The sequence below is a fragment of the Phaenicophaeus curvirostris genome, chromosome 1 (genome assembly GCF_032191515.1).
Source record: "Phaenicophaeus curvirostris isolate KB17595 chromosome 1, BPBGC_Pcur_1.0, whole genome shotgun sequence".
NCBI classification, from domain to species: Eukaryota; Metazoa; Chordata; class Aves; order Cuculiformes; family Cuculidae; genus Phaenicophaeus; species Phaenicophaeus curvirostris.
The window spans coordinates 28468946-28488394 of record NC_091392.1 but is presented as its reverse complement, the minus strand read 5'-3'; the positions used below and the strand labels follow the sequence as shown (position 1 = coordinate 28488394).

General features: G+C 39.5%; 1 protein-coding gene across 2 annotated transcripts in view; it reads right to left on the bottom strand.

The window, feature by feature from the left end:
• IMMP2L (inner mitochondrial membrane peptidase subunit 2) overlaps positions 1 to 19449 on the bottom strand; it is a 570080-nt gene that overhangs the window by 441519 nt on the left and 109112 nt on the right. The window contains exons 1-2 of one of the 2 annotated variants that reach the window (XM_069851312.1): positions 12616 to 12636; positions 159 to 296 (exon numbers count right to left, since the gene is read on the bottom strand). In XM_069851312.1, the coding sequence (XP_069707413.1) occupies positions 159 to 293 (135 nt within the window). In that variant the 5' untranslated portion in view covers positions 294 to 296; positions 12616 to 12636. Of the gene's footprint in view, positions 1 to 158; positions 297 to 12615; positions 12637 to 19449 lie in introns of those variants that run through there. The other variant, XM_069851320.1, reaches the window with a different exon arrangement.

Below are 19449 nucleotides of genomic sequence, written 5' to 3'. Positions count from 1 at the left end.
ATAAATGTACTTGTTCAACAAAGTTCTAACGAAATTATTCCATAGTACAATGTGGTCATTTAATATCAACTGAGAAAAATGATTTCTTCTTCCTTAGTACTGCCACTGGACAGCCACTTTATAATTTCCTGACAGACAAAACATATTTCCAACAATACCTGCATTGATGCTCCTTCCACCCTTGCTACGCAGGCAACTCTGTCCAGGAAAGTCACTGTAACTGGAACAGCAACAAAGAAACCTTTGAAAAAGGCCTTAATGTATCTCTTCCCCATACTGTGAGCCTGTGCCATAATCTGAAAAATATGAAGTAAATGGAAAAAAGAAAAAAAAAGTTGTTATAAAACAAATTAAGTAACAACACGGGCGTAGCAATCCAAAAAGGCAAGAAAGAAAAGTAAATTTTTTTAAGAAAAAAATAATTCTATTATCTCCTGGAGTCTCCCGATATCCACAATGAAAAATATGAATGTGCACATGAAAACAAAAAAGAAAAGAAATCTTCATCAGAATTTCAAAGTCTGCTCTGTAGAACAGAGTTTGATACTTGGCATTTACCCTGTAGCTAATATGACCATTTACTGTGATCCTTTTCTAGCAGAAGTACTTGATAAAAATGACTCAAAGGTAACAGTTTAGCTAAGCCAGAAGCAAAATGATATGACCAAACAAAATCTAAAAATACAAACCAACAAAGACAGCATCTAGACTGAACTTACCAATTACAGAGCATTCAGTTGGAGTTTACAACCAAAATCCTTTAAATCATTTTCTTTCTATACACTGGTAGCAGTTAATTTGCAACCCCTGAAGACAGATTGTGTTATGTAAGGGAAACCTGAGTATTTGCCACAGATTAGCACTTCTTTCTTAAGTATTTTCACACATAAAAATACACAAACGCATGATTTCCACACCTGGCGGTAACTGCAAACATGTAAAAGTAATTTAAATTGTCACTTTAAATTGACAGACAGCAACACAAAGACTCCTGGCTTATTACTACATTGGAAAGTTAAAAGCATATTGGCAAAACGGGCAGCTAAGAGATAACACATAGGACTATTCCACTCCAACCCACCTTTTATTATGCTATGTCTCATCTATTCATTTATCCCTGAACCACTGAATATTCTTGAAAATACCTACAAAGCACATGAAAATCATATTAGTTACACCTCTGAAAAGCAAGCTGAAAATCCAGGTATTGCTGCAAAGGTATCGGCATACTTTACATAACTGCACTTTTATTCTAAGAAATGCTGCCCCTCGCCTGTTGGCAAAAACAACTTAAACTGTTGTTTCCAGCTAATGTATTCCTTGAAACAACAAGATCTGTCTTCTAAAAGAACATAAGTTTAACAGGAATAATGCCTGTAATTCATTATATTTTCTTTCTGCACATTTCATGAAAATATTTTCAATTTGTATCAACAGCTTTCACAAAGAATTTGAAATGTGTTGTGAAACAGAACAAAAATCTCATCAATTCAAGACAGATGTTAAAATGCTTTGCTTCCAGCTTACCATTTAAGCACTCATTATTGGAGTTTTAGTCAGCACAGATTTACCTTTAGAATTATTCCACATAAAACCAGAATGTCTAGAAGTCAGAGTTTTGTCTACTGTTGAAGAAACTATACAATTTCATACATCTTAACACCCTTCTCTCAATCTAATGATTCTGAACTCTGCCTTTCAAGGCTTCTGACTGGAATTCTACTCCTCTGCTATGACGTCTGGCGTATCTCAGACCTCTTCCACTTCATCATCAGTACTGGCCTCAAAACACAGTTTTGAGATCTTGCATACAAACATACCTACTATGCTCTACAGCCACTCTTTGAGCTGAAAGACATTGGCTGACAGATGTATCATAACATGACTGATTTAGGATTTTTAAAAAAAAACTTTAAGAAATCGGATAAATGTACTGACTTTTTTAATTCCTCATAGTCAAACCTATTTTTCATTAATAATGAAGCATGATGTTTCCCCCATCCCTTCGACTAAATCCATTGACAAAACTTGTTATAAGCATCTTGCAAAAGCCCTGTGTTGGTATCTAGAGAAAAATCTAGTATCTGAAGAAAAGTAATTGGTCATACAATCCACAGGAGACCAACCATATGCTCCAGCAACTACAAGCTAATTAATAGTAACACAGAATCTAGCAGCCAGGTTAAAACAGTTGAGACAAAATGCTACATTGTCTGTACATCCCTTGCCCAAGGCAACTCTGAGAAAATTAAGCAGCTGTGGACAATGCTGGAAGCTCAGGTCCTACTTTTGTGGATTTGGACACATGCATTATCACCAGGTATAGTATAAATAAAGATGAGGGGGAGAAACACCTACAAGACATCAATTTGCAAAGCCACCAAAGCCAACAACAGCTGTTGTGCTCAAGGACTTTTCTACTTGCCCTGAATTTATTTATTTATTTATTTACCTTCCCTCCCTCTACTAAGCAACTGATCAAATCAGCAGATTTATCTTCCATCCCCATCAAGATGAATCCTTCATTTCCAGTCACACACTACATTCTGAAAGTTTCCTGATTTCTTCCATATAACAAAACATTAACTCAAGAGTAAGACCTTATCTCACTGAACCACGTGCACAACTTTGCCAGGTCTATTTCATAAGCTTTCTCCTTCAAAAACCACTGACAAGCTTTGGATAAGTATACTCCCAGCCAGAGTTGCCATGCAACTGTTGACACAATAGTTCATCATCCAGCTGACAGTAAACAGAAGGTTACCCATCACTCTTTCAGTAAGAGGGGTTTCAAATAGCCTTGCATTGCCAGAGGGGATGAGCTTGAAAGTAGGGAGCAGAAAGCCAGTTTGCAGCATTATCACCTAGAAGTAATTATACACCAGAATGGATAACCCTCAACCGATAAACACTGCTAAATTAAAATGTGCAGTGTTCTCTTTTCTAATTCTTAGGTGGTTTCAGGAGAAAAGAAGGGGAAAAGGTAATGATAAGCATTTACTGTAGGCACAAGAAAGATTCTATGGTAGTAAAGGGTAGACACAATAAAGATCCTTACACTTTTAAAAAAAAAAAATACATTTTCTGGTTGAAGTATTTTTTAAAAAACAAAGATATCATTAGATAGCTAGGACTCCTGGAGATAATATTCTGCTGTTGGACCTTATATTTTATAATTTCAATGTGCTCTAATTAACTAGTTTCTTAGAAAACATTCAGTTTGAGAAAATCTGTGAAAACTACTGAAGCGAATATTGCCATAACTTTCTAATACTTCAATTTGATACATTTTTCTCTATATTACAGAAAAAATATATTTATAATATAAAAATATTCTAGTTTGCACTTGTATTTATATTAGATATATATTATTTTATATTTATATTTGCTATATCAAGTTAATGAATGGGTTCTTAAAAAAATGCATAAATGTCATGTGTGCCTGTCATTTATACATGAAAATTTTTATGTTTAAAAGTGAATTACAAATTTTAGCAAGGTAGAAATTAAGTAGTTCCAAGTCCCTAATCTACTTTATTTTTAGCATCTGAGGTTACAAAGTTGTTTGTAATGCTCCTTTAAATTAGTTTGCTATTTTTTTAAAGACTAATACCCTCCAGAATGAATAGTCAACTTTCTAACAGCTTTAAATTTAATTATACAGAACCTGAAGAAGTGTTAGACAGTAACAGCCAACAAAAATGAGCCAGCAAAAATAAGCCAACAAAAAGGAGAAGCTAACTATTTCATAGACAAATATACACTAAAAAGTTTGAAAAACATAACCCTATTTCCTAATATATAAACGAACATAAAACATCGCAATTGTATAAACGTCTTAAAAATTCTAAAATCATCCAACTAATAAATCAGTAAGTAACAGTTATTTCAAGTGCTTTTTAAAAAATTATCAATATTGCATGATACTGAGTAGCAAACTCTGGTATATGAAACTTAAAGATTTCTGAAGTAAGCGTAGATTTTAAGACCATCACATTTCCAGAGTAAAATTCTGAAATCGATTGCTGTGCCTGTTTTATGCTGACAGATAAATATACAGCAGGTTTAAATGTATGTCAGTGGAGCAAGCAATGGATTCTTCACCGAAAAAATATTTTCTGGATCTCTGCCCAGTCAGTGACACCTTGAATAAAATCAACAAATCACAACACTTAAAAGACGGCACAACAAAATCAAACACATAAAACATACTACAAATAATTTAGGGATGCATACATTTACCAGTACTTATAAATTATCTTTGGTTTAGAAAAAAAATGAAAAACAACAAAACAAAAACCCCAAAACAAAAAAACACAGAATAATTCAGTAGAACTGACAAACTTCAAAGTAACAACCTTGAAAACTTATTTGAAATGCCAACATGGACAAGAAAAATCCAAGACCAAAAATGCTGTCATACAGCAGGTCAAAGCATTAAGAATTTCACATTGTGCAGCTCAGAGATTAGGGCAGATGGAGCACAGCATTATCTGGACTGAAGTATTTGGTGCACAAAAGGTCCAGGGATTATAATGAGCCTCTCGTGGGTACTACAACATATGGAGCAGAGATGCTATTTAGATAGCTCTCTATGTATGAGATGTTTATTTTTTCTTACACTTGCCTGCACATTAGAAAACACTGTTTATCAAACAGCCTGCAGAAACTCATCAAGTAACATTCAGAAAGCCCCAGGTTACAATACATTTGCAAATCTAGGTACTTAAAAATTACCCACAGAAGTATGATAGAAAAAATAGCTGTAAAAACAAGGCATTACCAGCCATCCACAAAGGAAATAAAATGGCCCCTGATGTGCTTCTACAAGAAGGTACGAGAGAACATGAAGGACGGAATTACAACCTGTATGCAAAACAACTTCCCAGCCAAGACTGCTATCTTAGTTTGAAATGAACTATTTCATCTAGTTCAGAAATTAATAATTTCACTAGTACTTTACGGTTCCATAAGCCATACAAACAACCAACTTCTCTGTGAATCACAATATGTATTTTTCTATAAATCAATGGCATCACATGAGAATTCAGGTACAACTGGCTTGAAAACAAGGAAAACTTTCATAACAGAAAATACTAAAACATGTGAATGAGCCCAATTCTGTTGCATCCTACAAAATATAAAATTGAGCACAAAAGCTTTTCTTTTAATTAAGACCGGTACAACTTGAAAACAAAGGTATACCTGGTCTAATAATTGTCATGAACAGGATGCTGCTCAGAATCTGTGAACTTTTTAACATGTGCTTCTCCTACAATCTTTCCTGATACAAGGCCAGAACAAACTATTGCCATGCAGCCTGACCCTAATTTCTCATTTCAGTTGTCCCTTTCAATAACTTTTACATTACAGTAATTTTTGTAAGGGTACAAGTACACAGACTTTTTAGTAGGCTAACTTAATTCACATTAAGTGAATTACAAGTCAAGTACAGGTTGATGCACACAGATATGATGGTGATGACTGCCACAGAAGAATCATAATAGATTAGCACATGTGATTTTTCAGTTAAAAATAATCAAAACAGACCAGACCATTTAAGTGTTCATTTAAAAATATTGCCTGGTTCCGGAAGAAGTTCTCATTCACCCTTTGACAAAAAGAACTCCACCCTTGTATTATTTCACCATAGTGGTGAAATCTCCAATCCATTGATGTATTTATACTCTACATGCAGGTCTTCCACACCGTATTCCTCCATCATATTAATCTTCCTGCACCCCCTTGGCACACAGTCATTAAAGAATACTGCTCTATCACAAGTTTGGAAATGTCACAAATCATGGAAATGACTGTTGTATCACTGAAGCAGCAAATCCTAACCTAGTCAGCATTTTCAGTAACTATGCATCCATGCTCTCTAATGCTCTGCTGTTCTGTTTCTCCTAGGTTAGTAATTTTGGCCTGATACCTACATGTTTTGCTTGGTCCAATCTAAAGCAGAAGATTTTGCTAGCTTGAACTCCATTATACACCATTCTCTTATGCCTTAGCTTGAATTAAAGCAACTATGATTTCCTCATAACAGCTCCCATCACAATGAAACATACAGATTTATTTTCCTAAGATACCACAATACAAAAAGCAACAATAAAAATCTAGTTTTGTAATCTTCTCAGAGCTATAACATACACAGCAGTCCCCAGAAGGAGACAAAAATTGATCAATACTGTGAATCTTCAGCTTACAAACAAAAAAGCTTAAACCACAACCATCAGAAACCTGATGTCACAGGTTTCCATGTCACAACTGGGGAAAAAATCAGTTTAATGTAGAAATTATTCTTCTTTTAATCTAATATTACTACATCCCACCACCAGGATCTCTCTCATGTACAAAATATCAGTCCATTGCTTATTCTTACCAATTGATTTTGTGTTTCAAGGACACAAATTTTACCCTCATGGACAACTATGCATCTCCAAACAAAACATTTCACTCTTCATATACAAAGCAAAAGTGGAAAAAATTCCAGCTGTATAGGGAAGTTACTCTCAACAATTAAAGTAACAACTAGCTCAGAATGAAGAGTAACCAGCCACTCCTAAGTTCTGACAAGTTATATAAGATTTTCACACATGTAAGCAACCAAGAAAAGGAACAGCAATAATCACTTTTTTACGGGTACTGCAATACAATAAAAGATCAGTAATAGCTATAAATTAGACCTTTCCAGAGCAGTTGAACTTTAGATGAAATGCAAACTCTTCAAATACTATCCCACAGGCAACAGGCAACTTTATTCTAGCATAAAAGGCACAATAATTATATTTATTCCTGTTCCTGTATCTTCAAAGAAACTAATAATCATTCACATATATCACACACAAAGGAAAGTACTAAATTACATCCATTTTGGAACACACTTAAGTGAATAACATAACAAGTATTTAGCTTCTCGCAAGTTAATGTTCTGTGTTGCCTTTTAGCATAAAGATTCAATGCGTGCAAAGTAAGTTAATTTTACAAATTGATTTGAAGCACCCTTTGCAAACAACTACCAGCTGCTGTTATGTTTTGGTCTTGAGCAGACTGCATAAATGACATGTTGCTTCCAAACTCACTAAATTTGTAAAGTATATTTACAGGAAACAACAGCATAAGCTTTGATTTTTAATTCATTTGCACATTTATCTAGTCAGTTCTCTGGATTCCTTCAAATTCATTGAAACTGTCATGTTAGTTGTTGTTGTTCAGAATCAATCTTAAGCAAAAACAACAAAAAGAAAGTAATATTTTTTTACCAAGAATACATAATGTTAAGCATTCATATACTATTCAATAAGCAGTCTAAGGACAGCATTCAACTCAAAACATTAATATTGTCAGAAACAAACTTTCTAGAAGTTTTTGCATTTGTATTTAAACCATGCAAGTTTAGTACAGAAATGGGAAGGTTCTTCTACCCTAAGGAAAAAGCAAATACAAGAAACAAGCTTCTTGGCTATGAATCTTTCAAGTATGCAAGTATGCATTGAGTATGTAAGGACAGAATAATAAGTGACAATAACATTTATTATGGCATGAATAATTAATTACAGAAGAAAAAACAGAGAGAATATATTTAATATTTGAAACATATTCACCATTTTCATGTACTCTACAACAAAGTATTTCTCCATTGATTAGTGTAAAGAGGGCTTTGTGCAAACTTGCTCAAAACAAGGGGAACTGGAACTGACTCCCCAAGATAACATTCCTACGACACCCAGCAGTAAGGCCTGAGGAACCCACTACTAATTCCTGTTGCATACTAAAAAACCTAAATGTACAAAGTAAAACACAAAATTGTGCCTTAAAAAAATAACTTCCTTTATTTTAACAACTCGGGGTTTATCCTTGAACATTAGAGGTCACTGTGGGACTTCCTAAGGGTGTACCTAGTGTACTCTAATAAACCATCCACCACCATATTGATTTTGAATCTGGGATTTGTGACAAGTTCAGCTGCCATATAAACTTCTCAGGCCTGAGGAATCAACAAAACAATTAAACCCAAAAACTCTGAGGAATACATAATTAACAACTGTATTGAAAAACTAATAGAAAAGGCATCCATAGCTACATTACAAAAGCAGAAAGTTATTTTAGCATTTGCAGATTAATTAATTTCTGGCATGAACTGGTAACTTTTTCACAAAGCGAGAGACAAATTAACCAAGGTGCCATTCCCCCTTGTATCTAAAGAATAGTTTAGGATCAAATCAGTTAGAAGTATTAAATTCCTTTGACAGGGAGAAGAGCACACACTTTACACACCTCAGAATCTGGTTTCTCCAGCAGTTCCGGACCTGCAGTGTATATTCCAGGCAATTATTATTGATATCCTTCTCGTAATATATGAAGAAATTCATAGTTTTCATTTTTAAACACTAAACCATTTGAGTGGAAAAACACACAAAAGGACACAACTTCTATAAAACTACAAATGTTCATTCTGCACTAACTGCTGTTGGGTTTAGCTAATTGGAATTCTGGGCCTTTAGCTTGTCCTGTCTTTGAATTTTATAGAACATGAACACTAAAATACATATTTCTCAACTGAACGTGGTTCTAGAATGTCAAAGAATCATTTTCAAGTGTGAAAATAAATTTATTTTCCATGGAAAGAATTCTAATTCTAATGCATAGAACTAGGATTTGTTTATTCTTGCCAAAATTTCAATGAGGATGAAAAACCTCCAAAAACATTATCTTAATTAACAGAAAAAATGTCTGGTTTGGCCTCTATTTAGAAGTGTAGCTAAATTCAACTGGTCCACAAGTTTCTTAAAATCATGAAATATATGCAGTACAGATCATGTGGAAAACAGAGTCATTGTTTTACAATGATAATGTATTGTTCAAGCAAAAGCAAAGCATAAGGATCTGGGTATTACAGAAATAGCTGGGATCTGTGGCACATCGGTCAACTTATGAAGATTCCATCACAAAATTCCAACTGTAACTGTGAAACTTATTTAAATGAGTCTTTATTGTTCAGCATGATTCACATATTATTCTCAAGGATGTGGATACCACCCACTACTATACAGTGCATATAGCTATTCCCTATCAACACCAGGAGCAAAACTCTTTCACTAACCAAGTAAAAGTTACACAGAATAATCTGTAATTTTAAAAGTGAAAGATATTTACAACTTCTAGAATCTAAATTTCCCAACCACAGCAGTTAAAATTGTAACATTTTTGACAGGCGCACACTCTCCTGGGTGAAAAACTGGTTGGATGGCCGGGCCCAAAGAGTGATGGAAATTGGAGCTGGAGGCCAGTTACAAGTGGTGTCCCCAGGGCTCAGTGCTGGGTCCAGCCCTGTTCAATGTCTTTATCAATGACCTGGATGAAGGCATCGAGTGCACCCTTAGCAAGTTTGTGGATGACACTAAGCTGGGAGGAAGTGTTGATCTGCTGGAGGGTAGGGAGGCTCTGCAAAGGGATCTGACCAGGCTGGACCGCTGGGCAGAGTCCAATGGCATGAGGTTTAACAAGGCCAAATGCCGGGTCCTGCACTTGGGGCACAACAACTCTATGCAGTGCTACAGACTAGAAGAAGTCTGTCTAGAAAGCTGCCCGGAGGAGAAGGACCTGGGGGTGTTGATTGACAGTCGACTGAACATGAGCCAGCAGTGTGCCCAGGTGGCCAAGAAGGCCAATGGCATCTTGGCTTGTATCAGAAACGGTGTGACCAGCAGGTCCAGGGAGGTTATTCTTCCCCTGTACTCGGCACTGGTGAGACCACATCTCAAATATTGTGTTTAGTTCTGGGCCCCTCACCACAAGAAGGATGTTGAGGCTCTAGAGCGAGTCCAGAGAAGAGCAACGAATCTGGTGAAGGGGCTGGGGAAACAGGTCTTGCAAGGAGTGGCTGAGAGAGCTGGGGTTGTTTAGCCTTGAGAAGAGGAGGCTGAGGGGAGACCTTATTGCTCTCTATAACTACCTGAAAGCAGATTGTAGAGAGGAGGGAGCTACCCTCTTCTCCCAAGTGACAGGTGATAGGACAAGGGGATTGGCCTCAAGCTCTGCCAGGGTAGGTTCAGACTAGGTATCAGAAAAAAAATTTTTCACAGAAAGGCTCATTGTTCACTGGAACAGGCTGCCCAGAGAGGTGGTTGAGTCACCGTCCATGGAGGTATTTAAAAGACGGGCGGATGAGGTGCTGAGGGGCATGGTTTAGTGGTTGATAGGAATGGTTCGACTTGATAATCCTGGGGGTCTTTTCCAACATAGTGATTCTGTGATTTTTACAAAATGCATGTGGATTCAGTTACAAACCTGTGTATTGGAAAATCAAGTCTAATTCTGAAGTCTTTCAGAGGAATTATTTCTTTTAACCTGAAAAGCCATGAGGAGTCTTGACTTCCAAGCGTATTCTGTTGACAATTAATTGCTATTTTCATCCTAAGTGAACAATGAACAACTATGTATGCACGTATACTTTTTGTGTACAATAAGACAAAAAATGTGCTGGTACAATAAATTATCGAGAGAGGTGTGAAGCGGCTTTCCTCCATCTCCTTCTTTGGCACCTCAATGTACTCAATTAATTCTAGTTCAACGGAAGAGCAATGATCCAATATGAACAAAAATCACAATGGAATAGCGGCTAATTAAAAGTTATTATGAGGTTAGAATCTACTTTATGTTCAATTGTAATTTTTCCATCTAAGTTTTTCATTGACTTCCTGAAAAATTAACTTTCCTTAGAAAAGGTAAGAACACCACAGAGACATCTCTGTCTCTGTTCAGGGATCTGAACAGGCTGGACCGCTGGGCTGAGACCAATGGCATGAGGTTCAACAAGGACAAATGCTGGGTCCTGCACTTGGGGCACAACAACTCTATGCAGTGCTACAGACTACGAGAAGAGTGGCTGGAAAGCTGCCCGGAGGAGAAGGACGTGGGGGTGTTGATTGACAGTCGACTGAACATGAGCCAGCAGTGTGCCCAGGTGGCCAAGAAGGCCAATGGCATCTTGGCTTGTATCACAAACAGTGTGACCAGCAGGTCCAGGGAGGTTATTCTTCCCCTGTACTCGGCACTGGTGAGACCGCTCCTCGAACACTGTGTTCAGTTCTGGGCCCATCACCACAAGAAGGATGTTGAGGCTCTGGAGCGAGTCTAGAGAAGAGCAACGAATCTGGTGAAGGGGCTGGAGAACAAGTCTTACGAGGACTGGCTAAGGGAACTGATTAGTTTAGCCTAGAGGAGAGGAGGCTGAGGGGAGACCTTATTGCTCTCTACAACTACCTGAAAGGAGGTTGTAGAGAGGAGGGTGCTGGCCTCTTCTCCCAAGTGACAGGGGACAGGACAAGAGGCAATGGCCTCAAGCTGCATCAGGGGAGGTTCAGACTGGACGTCAGGAAAATTTTTTTCACAGAAAGGGTCATTGGGCACTGGCACAGGCTGCCCAGGGAGGTAGCTGAATCACCATCGCTGGAGGTTTTTAAGAGACGGGTAGACAAGGTGCTGAGGGGCATGGTTTAGCGGCAGATAGGAATGGTTGGACTCAATGATCCATGAGGCCTTTTCCAACCTCATGATTGTACGATTCTATCATCTCTAGGAAGTGGCTCAATCTCTTCAGCTACGAGTGTTGTGACCTTCATACAAAGAAGCATTAAACTAAGAGCAGATTGAAGGACAAGTACCAGACATGGAAAAGCAGCCACTTTAAGACAAGCTACATCATTATGAACCAAAATAACAATTTATCTCTCAGATGCACAAGATGTAGGGTAACAGGAAAGCCACTCAATAAGGACGATAAGAGATCTGTCACTGAAAATACTCTTCGTAGGACAAACAGAAGATCCAACAGAAATTTAATAAAGTGGAAATAAAAAGTGCATCCAGCCCAGAGCTGAGGGAAGTGCTTCACAGAAGTCCCAGTTGCAGACAAAATGCAAGAGAATCGGGGACATCAACCACGGAGGCACTTTGAAGCCTCCATTCCCTCCTGCACAAGCCAACGCCGCTCACACTGAAGCCTCCGCCTTCCCACCCTGCAGTGCGGCCCGAGTTAACCACCATCACGAACGGAACACACAGACTGCCTTCCCACAGGGAATTAACAGGTGAGTCACTTGAAGGAGAAAAGGACAAAGGAAGACGCTCCTACACCCGCACCGCCCCCCTCCGCGTGCTCCCGACACAGCGGGGGCTAGGCCAAGCCCCGCCCCTTTCCTGCTAAGCCCCGCCCCCTCCGGCTAAGCCCCGCCCCTTCTCAGCAAACCCCTTTGGCTCAAGCCCCGCCCCTTTTCGCTCCCCGCCTTTCGCTCAAGCCCCGCCCCTTCCCCTTCGCCCCGCCCACAGGATCCCCCCCGCGGAGCGCGAGGGGCGGGGCCGGGCGCCTGGCGCGAGCTCGGGCCTGCCGCGCCGCATGCGCCACCCGCTCCCCGCAGCTCCCCCCTCCCGCCCCCTCAGGTCCCTGCACCTCACGCCCGTTCCCGCTCCCTCCTCCTCCTCCTCCTCCCTGAGGCTTCGCCTCCCTCCCTCCCTCCTCTCCCGCCGCTTCCTCGCTCCTCGTCCCGACTACTCCGCGCTTTGAGCCCGCGCGGCTTCCGTCGCTCCGCCCGCCGCTCCTGCCCCGCTCACCCTTTCCTCCTCTCAGCTGGACGGCGCGGGGCGGGGCGGGCCGGTGGCGCGCGAGTCGCGCGCGGTCACGTGGTTCGGCGGCGGCGCTCGGGGCAGCTGAGGCGGGTTGTGGGGAGGGGGCAGCCGGGCGAGAGCTGGGGCAGAGCGCGGGTTCCGCTTACCTGCAGGGGTATAGATTTCCCAAGAAATCTTATGCCTGTTCTGATGCTTCCCGAGGATTAATTTTAATGCTATTATGAACTTTTGAAACGCTCGCAAATTTGGAGCTGGCTCCAGCTCTGCCTGACCTTGCTTTGAGGTGGGGAGAGGCTGCAAAGAGGTGATTGCAGAGAAGAGAGGTCTCTTCAGCACAGATCACACTGCACACAAGGTGTTAGCACTGTCAGAGGATGAACCGTGTCTGGAAAAAAAGCTTAAACGTGCTAGCACAGAATCATAGAATAATTTGGGTTGGAAGGGACCTTAAAGATCATCAGTTCCAACCCCTCTGCCGTGGGCAGGGACACCTCCCACCAGACCAGGCTGCCCAAGGCCTCATCCAACCTGGCCTTGAACACCTCCAGGGATGGGGCAGCCACAGCTTCCCTGGGCAACCTGTGCCAGTGCCTCACCACTCCCATCGTGAAAAAGTTCTCTCATCCAGTCTAAATCTGCCCCTCTCCAGTTTTTACCCATTGCCCCTTGTCCTATCACTACAAGCCTTTTGTAAACAGTCCCTCCCCAGCTTTCCTGCAGCCCCTTCAGGTACTGGAAGGTCGCTATAAGGTCTCCTTACAGCTTTCCCTGGGCTAAACAAGCCCAAGTCTTGCAGCCTGTCATCATATGGAAGATTCTCCAGCCCTTGGATCATCTTTGTAGCCCTCCTCTGGACCTGTTCCAACAGCTCCATCTCCTTATGTTGAGGATTCCAGAATGGGACACAATACTCCAGATGAGGTCTCATGAGAGAAATAGACGGGCAGAATCACCTCCGTCGACCTGCTGGCCACGCTTCTTTCGATGCAGACCAGGATATGGCCTTCTGGTCATCAGAGGGACTTTCTGCCTAACTGTCAAAGAACAGTCTAGATGAACAGTTTAGATGAAACTTAACTCTACTTCAGCTTAAATACAAAATTTTCCACTTTTTGTAACAGTAACTACTTTGCGTAGTAACTACTTTGGGCTGTGACCCTGCGGCAGAGTGGCCAGGGCTGTGCGATGGATGCTTGGCTGCAGGGGGCTGCACAGAACACATTGGTCTGATGCACTTGGCCTATTCTGGTGTTGTCTGAGGGTTGATCTTTTGTCTTACACACAGCGGACTAGGCCTGTTACAGAAGCAGTGTGCTTGGCCTGGTCTTTTTTAAGCATCTGTATTTACTGTTTGTGTAAGAGTCCCAGAAAATGTGAGGCCATTTGATTGCAGCGGCCGCAGCAACCTTTGGTGTCAGTGGAGATCTAGATGTACAAGGATGCTGCTATTGTGGCTAAAAAAAACTAGTTTGAATAATAACATATAATATTGGAGTTTTTATTTAATCATAGAATCACAGAGTTAAAGAATAATTTGGGTTGGAAGGGAACTTAAAGATCATCAAGTTCCAACCCCACTGCCATGGAGCAGGGACACTTTCTATTAGGTTAGGTAGCTCAAAGCCTCATCCAACCTGGCCTTGAACACCCCTTGGGATGGGGCATCAGTATAAATATTGCAGTATAAATCAGTTGTGTATGTTGGCTATATTGTAACCCACCCAGTAAGACATGAGGGTTTTGTCTAGATTAAAGAGTTTCTTAGCGCATGCCAGATTTCATCTGGACTGGTGGCAACCACATCTGCTGCACATTAGAACTGCCTGCACTATACTTCCGATCCGATGCTCATGAATGGAGGTTGATTTTTTCCTGCCTATTGCAAATGGATATACACTAGGTTTTGTGATTTCACAGTCAGAATATTTGTTTGGTTTCATCAGCTGCCATAACAGATTGTTATAGTTTACCAGCTACTTGGAAGAAAATTAAACCAGGGCACAAGTGCCAGTAGCAGTATAGTCTGAAGCAGGAGGATTTTGCAGATAATTTGTGTATCTTCAAGAGTCAATGGGCACATAGAAACTACCTCAGGCTCATGGATTCCCTAACTAGATGCTGGGAGATACTTCTACTAGTCGGGCCTCTGTTAGAAACAATGTCAGGTGACACCCTTGCCTGATTCTCTGCAGTCAGTTATTTGTAATTTGTTATTAAAATGTTATTTTTATGTTCAAATATTAAATCATTTATAATTGAAATTATCATAACTTGGAAACTCAGCTATGGAAGTATAAATGCATAGTTGTCTGTAGACTATGTCCTTTTACAGAGATAAAATATTCTTTCCATAGTTTTTGAGATCAGAATTAACTATAAGAAGACAATACCATAGATGACTTATTAATGAACTGAATTAGAAGACACATTCTTAAGACCATTTTTAGTACAAAATTTTGTATATACATTCTATAAAATTTATTTTTCCAAATACATGTGCAGCCACTTGATAAATCTGAAACTTTCAGCAATGCCTACAGCTTTTGTTGCTTAAAACATTATCACAAAAAAATAGAATTAACTTCAATGTTATTTTCTGTGCTGAAATAACAATGTTATATAAACATATTTGTTATCTAGTATAAATGAGGAATTGTTACCCTATTTCAGTTTTTGTTTTCTCTAGACATGTTTTTTAAATAAGCGTTACATTTACAATCAAATAATTCTTACTAACTTTGTTGTCAATTATCCTTTATTTAATACGTTATTTCTTTAACATTTAACATTTGAGTTGTGTGCTCACTGTAAGATTCTGCAATAATTTTTTCAGTGCATTGTGCAGGAATAAATATAGTATTTAGCTGCTGGTATCCACCATCATTATTTTCATTATTCATAATGTAAATATTTTAACTGGAAAATCTTTGCAAAATGCTCAGAAATACTGTTGCAAAGCACAATATTAGACTTCAAATGGTAACATTAGAGAAGCATGTTATGGGAATGTGCCTCAGTGTTTCCAAACATTCAGAGTTGACGGTGTGAAATATTTCCCATTGAAAATCTTGAGCTGAAACTTCTCACATTAAAGACTTGCGATATAAACCTCTCAAAATCGAATGATGACTTATCAGCAGTTTTCTTCATTTTGAAAGCATGCAGTTGCTAAACAACTAGCAGGAAATACCCAGTTTTCATTTATTTGTAGATAAAACTGTATTTACCAAAGCCAATACAAAATTGTCAGTTGCAAATGATGCATTACCAATGTTCACAATGTTTTCTTTTTCTTCCTTTTTTGTTTTTTTTGTAAGTATTCCTACTGCAGGTGCATTGCTACCTAGAAGTAGAGAACAGTTTATTTTGCTTTCAACTCTAACAAATAGCTACTGAAAATGTTTTGCTGCTTCCATTCTTTGATGCATCAATGGCTGAAATAAAGAAAAAGCATGCCCTTTTCACCCACCTCTCCAATTGCTTTTCAGCTGAGAGTACCATTAAAGAGTTCTTGGCAATCCATAAAACTTTGGTATCACAGTATCCATTTAAAAGACTCTCAGCAGACTATGGCAAGCTTTATGCTAAAAGCACATTTAATTCAGCTTCCCCTAGCTTAATTTCATTTTGCATTTTAAGAGCATAGAAAATCTATAGGAGATGCCTAAGACCTGCTTTGAGTTAAGTACCATACACTCGCAAATACAAGTATCTGTAGGGTATTTAAGGCCTGTTTTATCTTCCTATGATAAAGGAACAAATGTTGGAGTGGTGTTCAGTGTACTGATCCGAAGAGAAGTGTGTTAGAGAAAAATCCAACAGCCTGAGAGCACAGAAAAGGTGCTGTGACAAAATGGCATGGGCACTGGAGTCACAAGATCAGGAAGCCTGATCACTTAAAGGGATGTTGCAGATGAATACTTTGTAACATCCAGCTGAGGCTTGGAGGAACTGTGGCCCAGGGACAGCAATGAATGGTGTGGCACAATCTAGGGCTGTGCAATCTTAAACCTGCTCTTATATCAGGAAAATTGGTCATGGCATCTGCAGTATTATTTTATTATTATACATCTCCATTTTTCTTACATGACTTAGTGTTGCACCGTTGCTAGCTCCTGGGCTCCAGTAATGGCTTGTGATGAAAGACTACACACACATTTTTGTGGATTTTTTTTTCAAATGCAACTTCTTTGCTGCAAGTTTATATTCAGTGGGAGTTATCTATACACACACACACAAATATAACATTGCCCTCTATATATGAAGTATTTGTTTTAATTTCCTGTAGGTCACGAAGGTGATGTGAGACCCTTCTAGGACAGGATTAATCTTATTTATAGCTGGATGTTGGAAAGAAATCAGATAAAGCACATTTTAGAAGAGCCTGTTTCTCCTCAGTTGCTACCTAGTACATCTTGATGCTTCAGTCAGGAGTAGACATGTACAGAGTGCTTGCTCGGGGGGCAGAAATGTCCCACCCTGTTTGTGCTGGAGTTCCCAGGGCCCCAGCTAATGGCTGGTACCAGGCTAAAAATCCCTGCTTCATGTCAATACCTGCGCACTTACTTGTGGTTCAGTGCTCTTCACTTGCACAGAGAAAGAAAAAACTTGGTTGGGGTGATTGTGACACTGTATGGATTGATTGTGACACTGTATGTAAGTTACTGTTTAAAGATACTGGGACAAACATTTCTGTTCCTCCGTGCTGCTACTCTTAACCATCACATATTATTTATGTTGTGCCTCATACATACTGAAACACAACCTGCTCAGAATAAAGTAGATTTTGCTTCCATTTGGTCAGGCAGGCAGCAGAGCATAAAACTGTGGTGACCTCTCCATCAGGAGAAAAGAGAAAAATTGAAATACAGGAAAATTATTCCTGAAGTCCTAACTGGTCAGTGAAACTGACATACTCTTTTAAAGGCAGAAAATACATAAAAAACTCAAGTCAGCTTCTGTATGGAAGCTTTCCTCAAGGAATGGTTATTACTCTCAAACTCTTGTCATAGGAAAAGAAAAAAACCCAAAGAAATACAGTTTGCAAAGTCAAGTGTTCATTGTCAGTGTAGGTAAAATCTTGACAGGCTAATAGACAAATTATCAGTCCACATCTAATAATTACAGAAAAAGGAAACTGTACTGGGGGGGGGGGCATAGGAAGAGAAATCTGAATAAGAATTCGGTTAAAATTTGAACTTAAAATTTGCATTTGAACAATTAATTGCTTATTACCACGTATTGTGGTTGTATCACATAATTATAAAAAGTTACACAAAAGTAAAATAAGGAATCATAGAGTATCTCAAGCTGAAAGGGACCCGTAAGGATCGAGTCCAATTTTCTGTTCCTTTAACAATAAACATCATCCAGATGCTTCTTGAACTCTGACAGGCTTGATGCCCTGACTGCTTCCCTGGGGATCCTGTTCCAAAGACCAGTTACCCTCCCAGTGAAGAACCTTTGCCTGATGTTCGATGTGAACTTCTCCTGATGCAGCTTCATTCCCTTTCCTCATGTCCTATCACTGGTCACTAGAGAGAGATCAATGTATAGCACCTGATACTTAGAAATTGGTTGTTACAGGTAACACGGAGTTGCAGGCATGCTAAACTAAGCTCAGCAAAGCTTGACAAGTCCTCAGAATTTGCAAAGTCAGAATGAAACTCATGTTCTGCTATTAGCCCTAGCAATACTGTATATGCCAAGCTAGCAGGTTGCTTGGGTCTTAAATATTTGGAAATGTGAAAGTAACTCAGCCTAATATTACTTCACAGTCTTCAATATATTTAATCAACAGTAACTAACTTGCCATTCAATTCTTACGTGTAACATGTAAATCCTTATCTTCCTTTTAAGTGAGGAGTAAAGGTTACAACGGTTAATAGCAATAGACAAATGTAGAGCTGTCATTTTAGATTACTATTTATCAAATACTGAACATAAAGCAGACATCAGTTACCTTGCTAGTACATTCAGCACATTCTTTCAGCACTGTCAAATTTAAAGGGTTAAATTTACCTGGGAGGAGTCAGTACGGCTGTGCTGTCCTTTCTCATTATAGAAGCTTCTTTTCTAATGCATTTTACAGGTGTGCAATTAACTGGTTGCAAGTTGTTAGGCAGTTGAGGAAGTGTGAATGGGGCAGTGATTTGTTTTCTTTATTTATATGTTTCCCATAGTACTCTGATGAGAGCAGGATGTTAAGGCTTTTCACCCTTTGTATTATTCTTTGCTTGATTCATCAGATTTTAAGAAGTGATTTGTGAAGCCGTTCTCAGTTCTTCAAATTCCATTAAAAAATAGTGTCCAGCCTTAATAATAAAAAAGAAATAACAAGTGCTAAAATATGAACACTTCTGTCACTACCTCACATAACCAGGTTTAGGAAGTGTCTGCTTTTGTCTGAGTTGCTAGTATATCTGAATGCTCAGCTTGTTGTTTAAAAATATGCTGATTTTGAAGACCATAACAGTTCAGGAATTTTCTGTTGTTTATTACCCATCCACTTTTAACCAGAGAGAACAGTAATTGCGTGGGAAGTGAGAGGGGGGCTTGGTGGGCACCTGGCAGCTAGCTGAGGTTAAGCCACCACAGTCCCCCTGGCAGCCCCAGCGAGGAGACTGTGGGATTGCGTGCTCTGTTTGTGTTCACAGAATCAGTTCCTGGTGCACCACCCAACTGCCTGTGACCACACTGCGTCACGGATGCAACATCCTCAGGTGTGAAACCTGGCCTCCATACCCTTTAATATACCACAACAGTAATATACCACGGCTCCCCTAGATCTCTTTCTGTACCTCACTGAATTCTTTATAT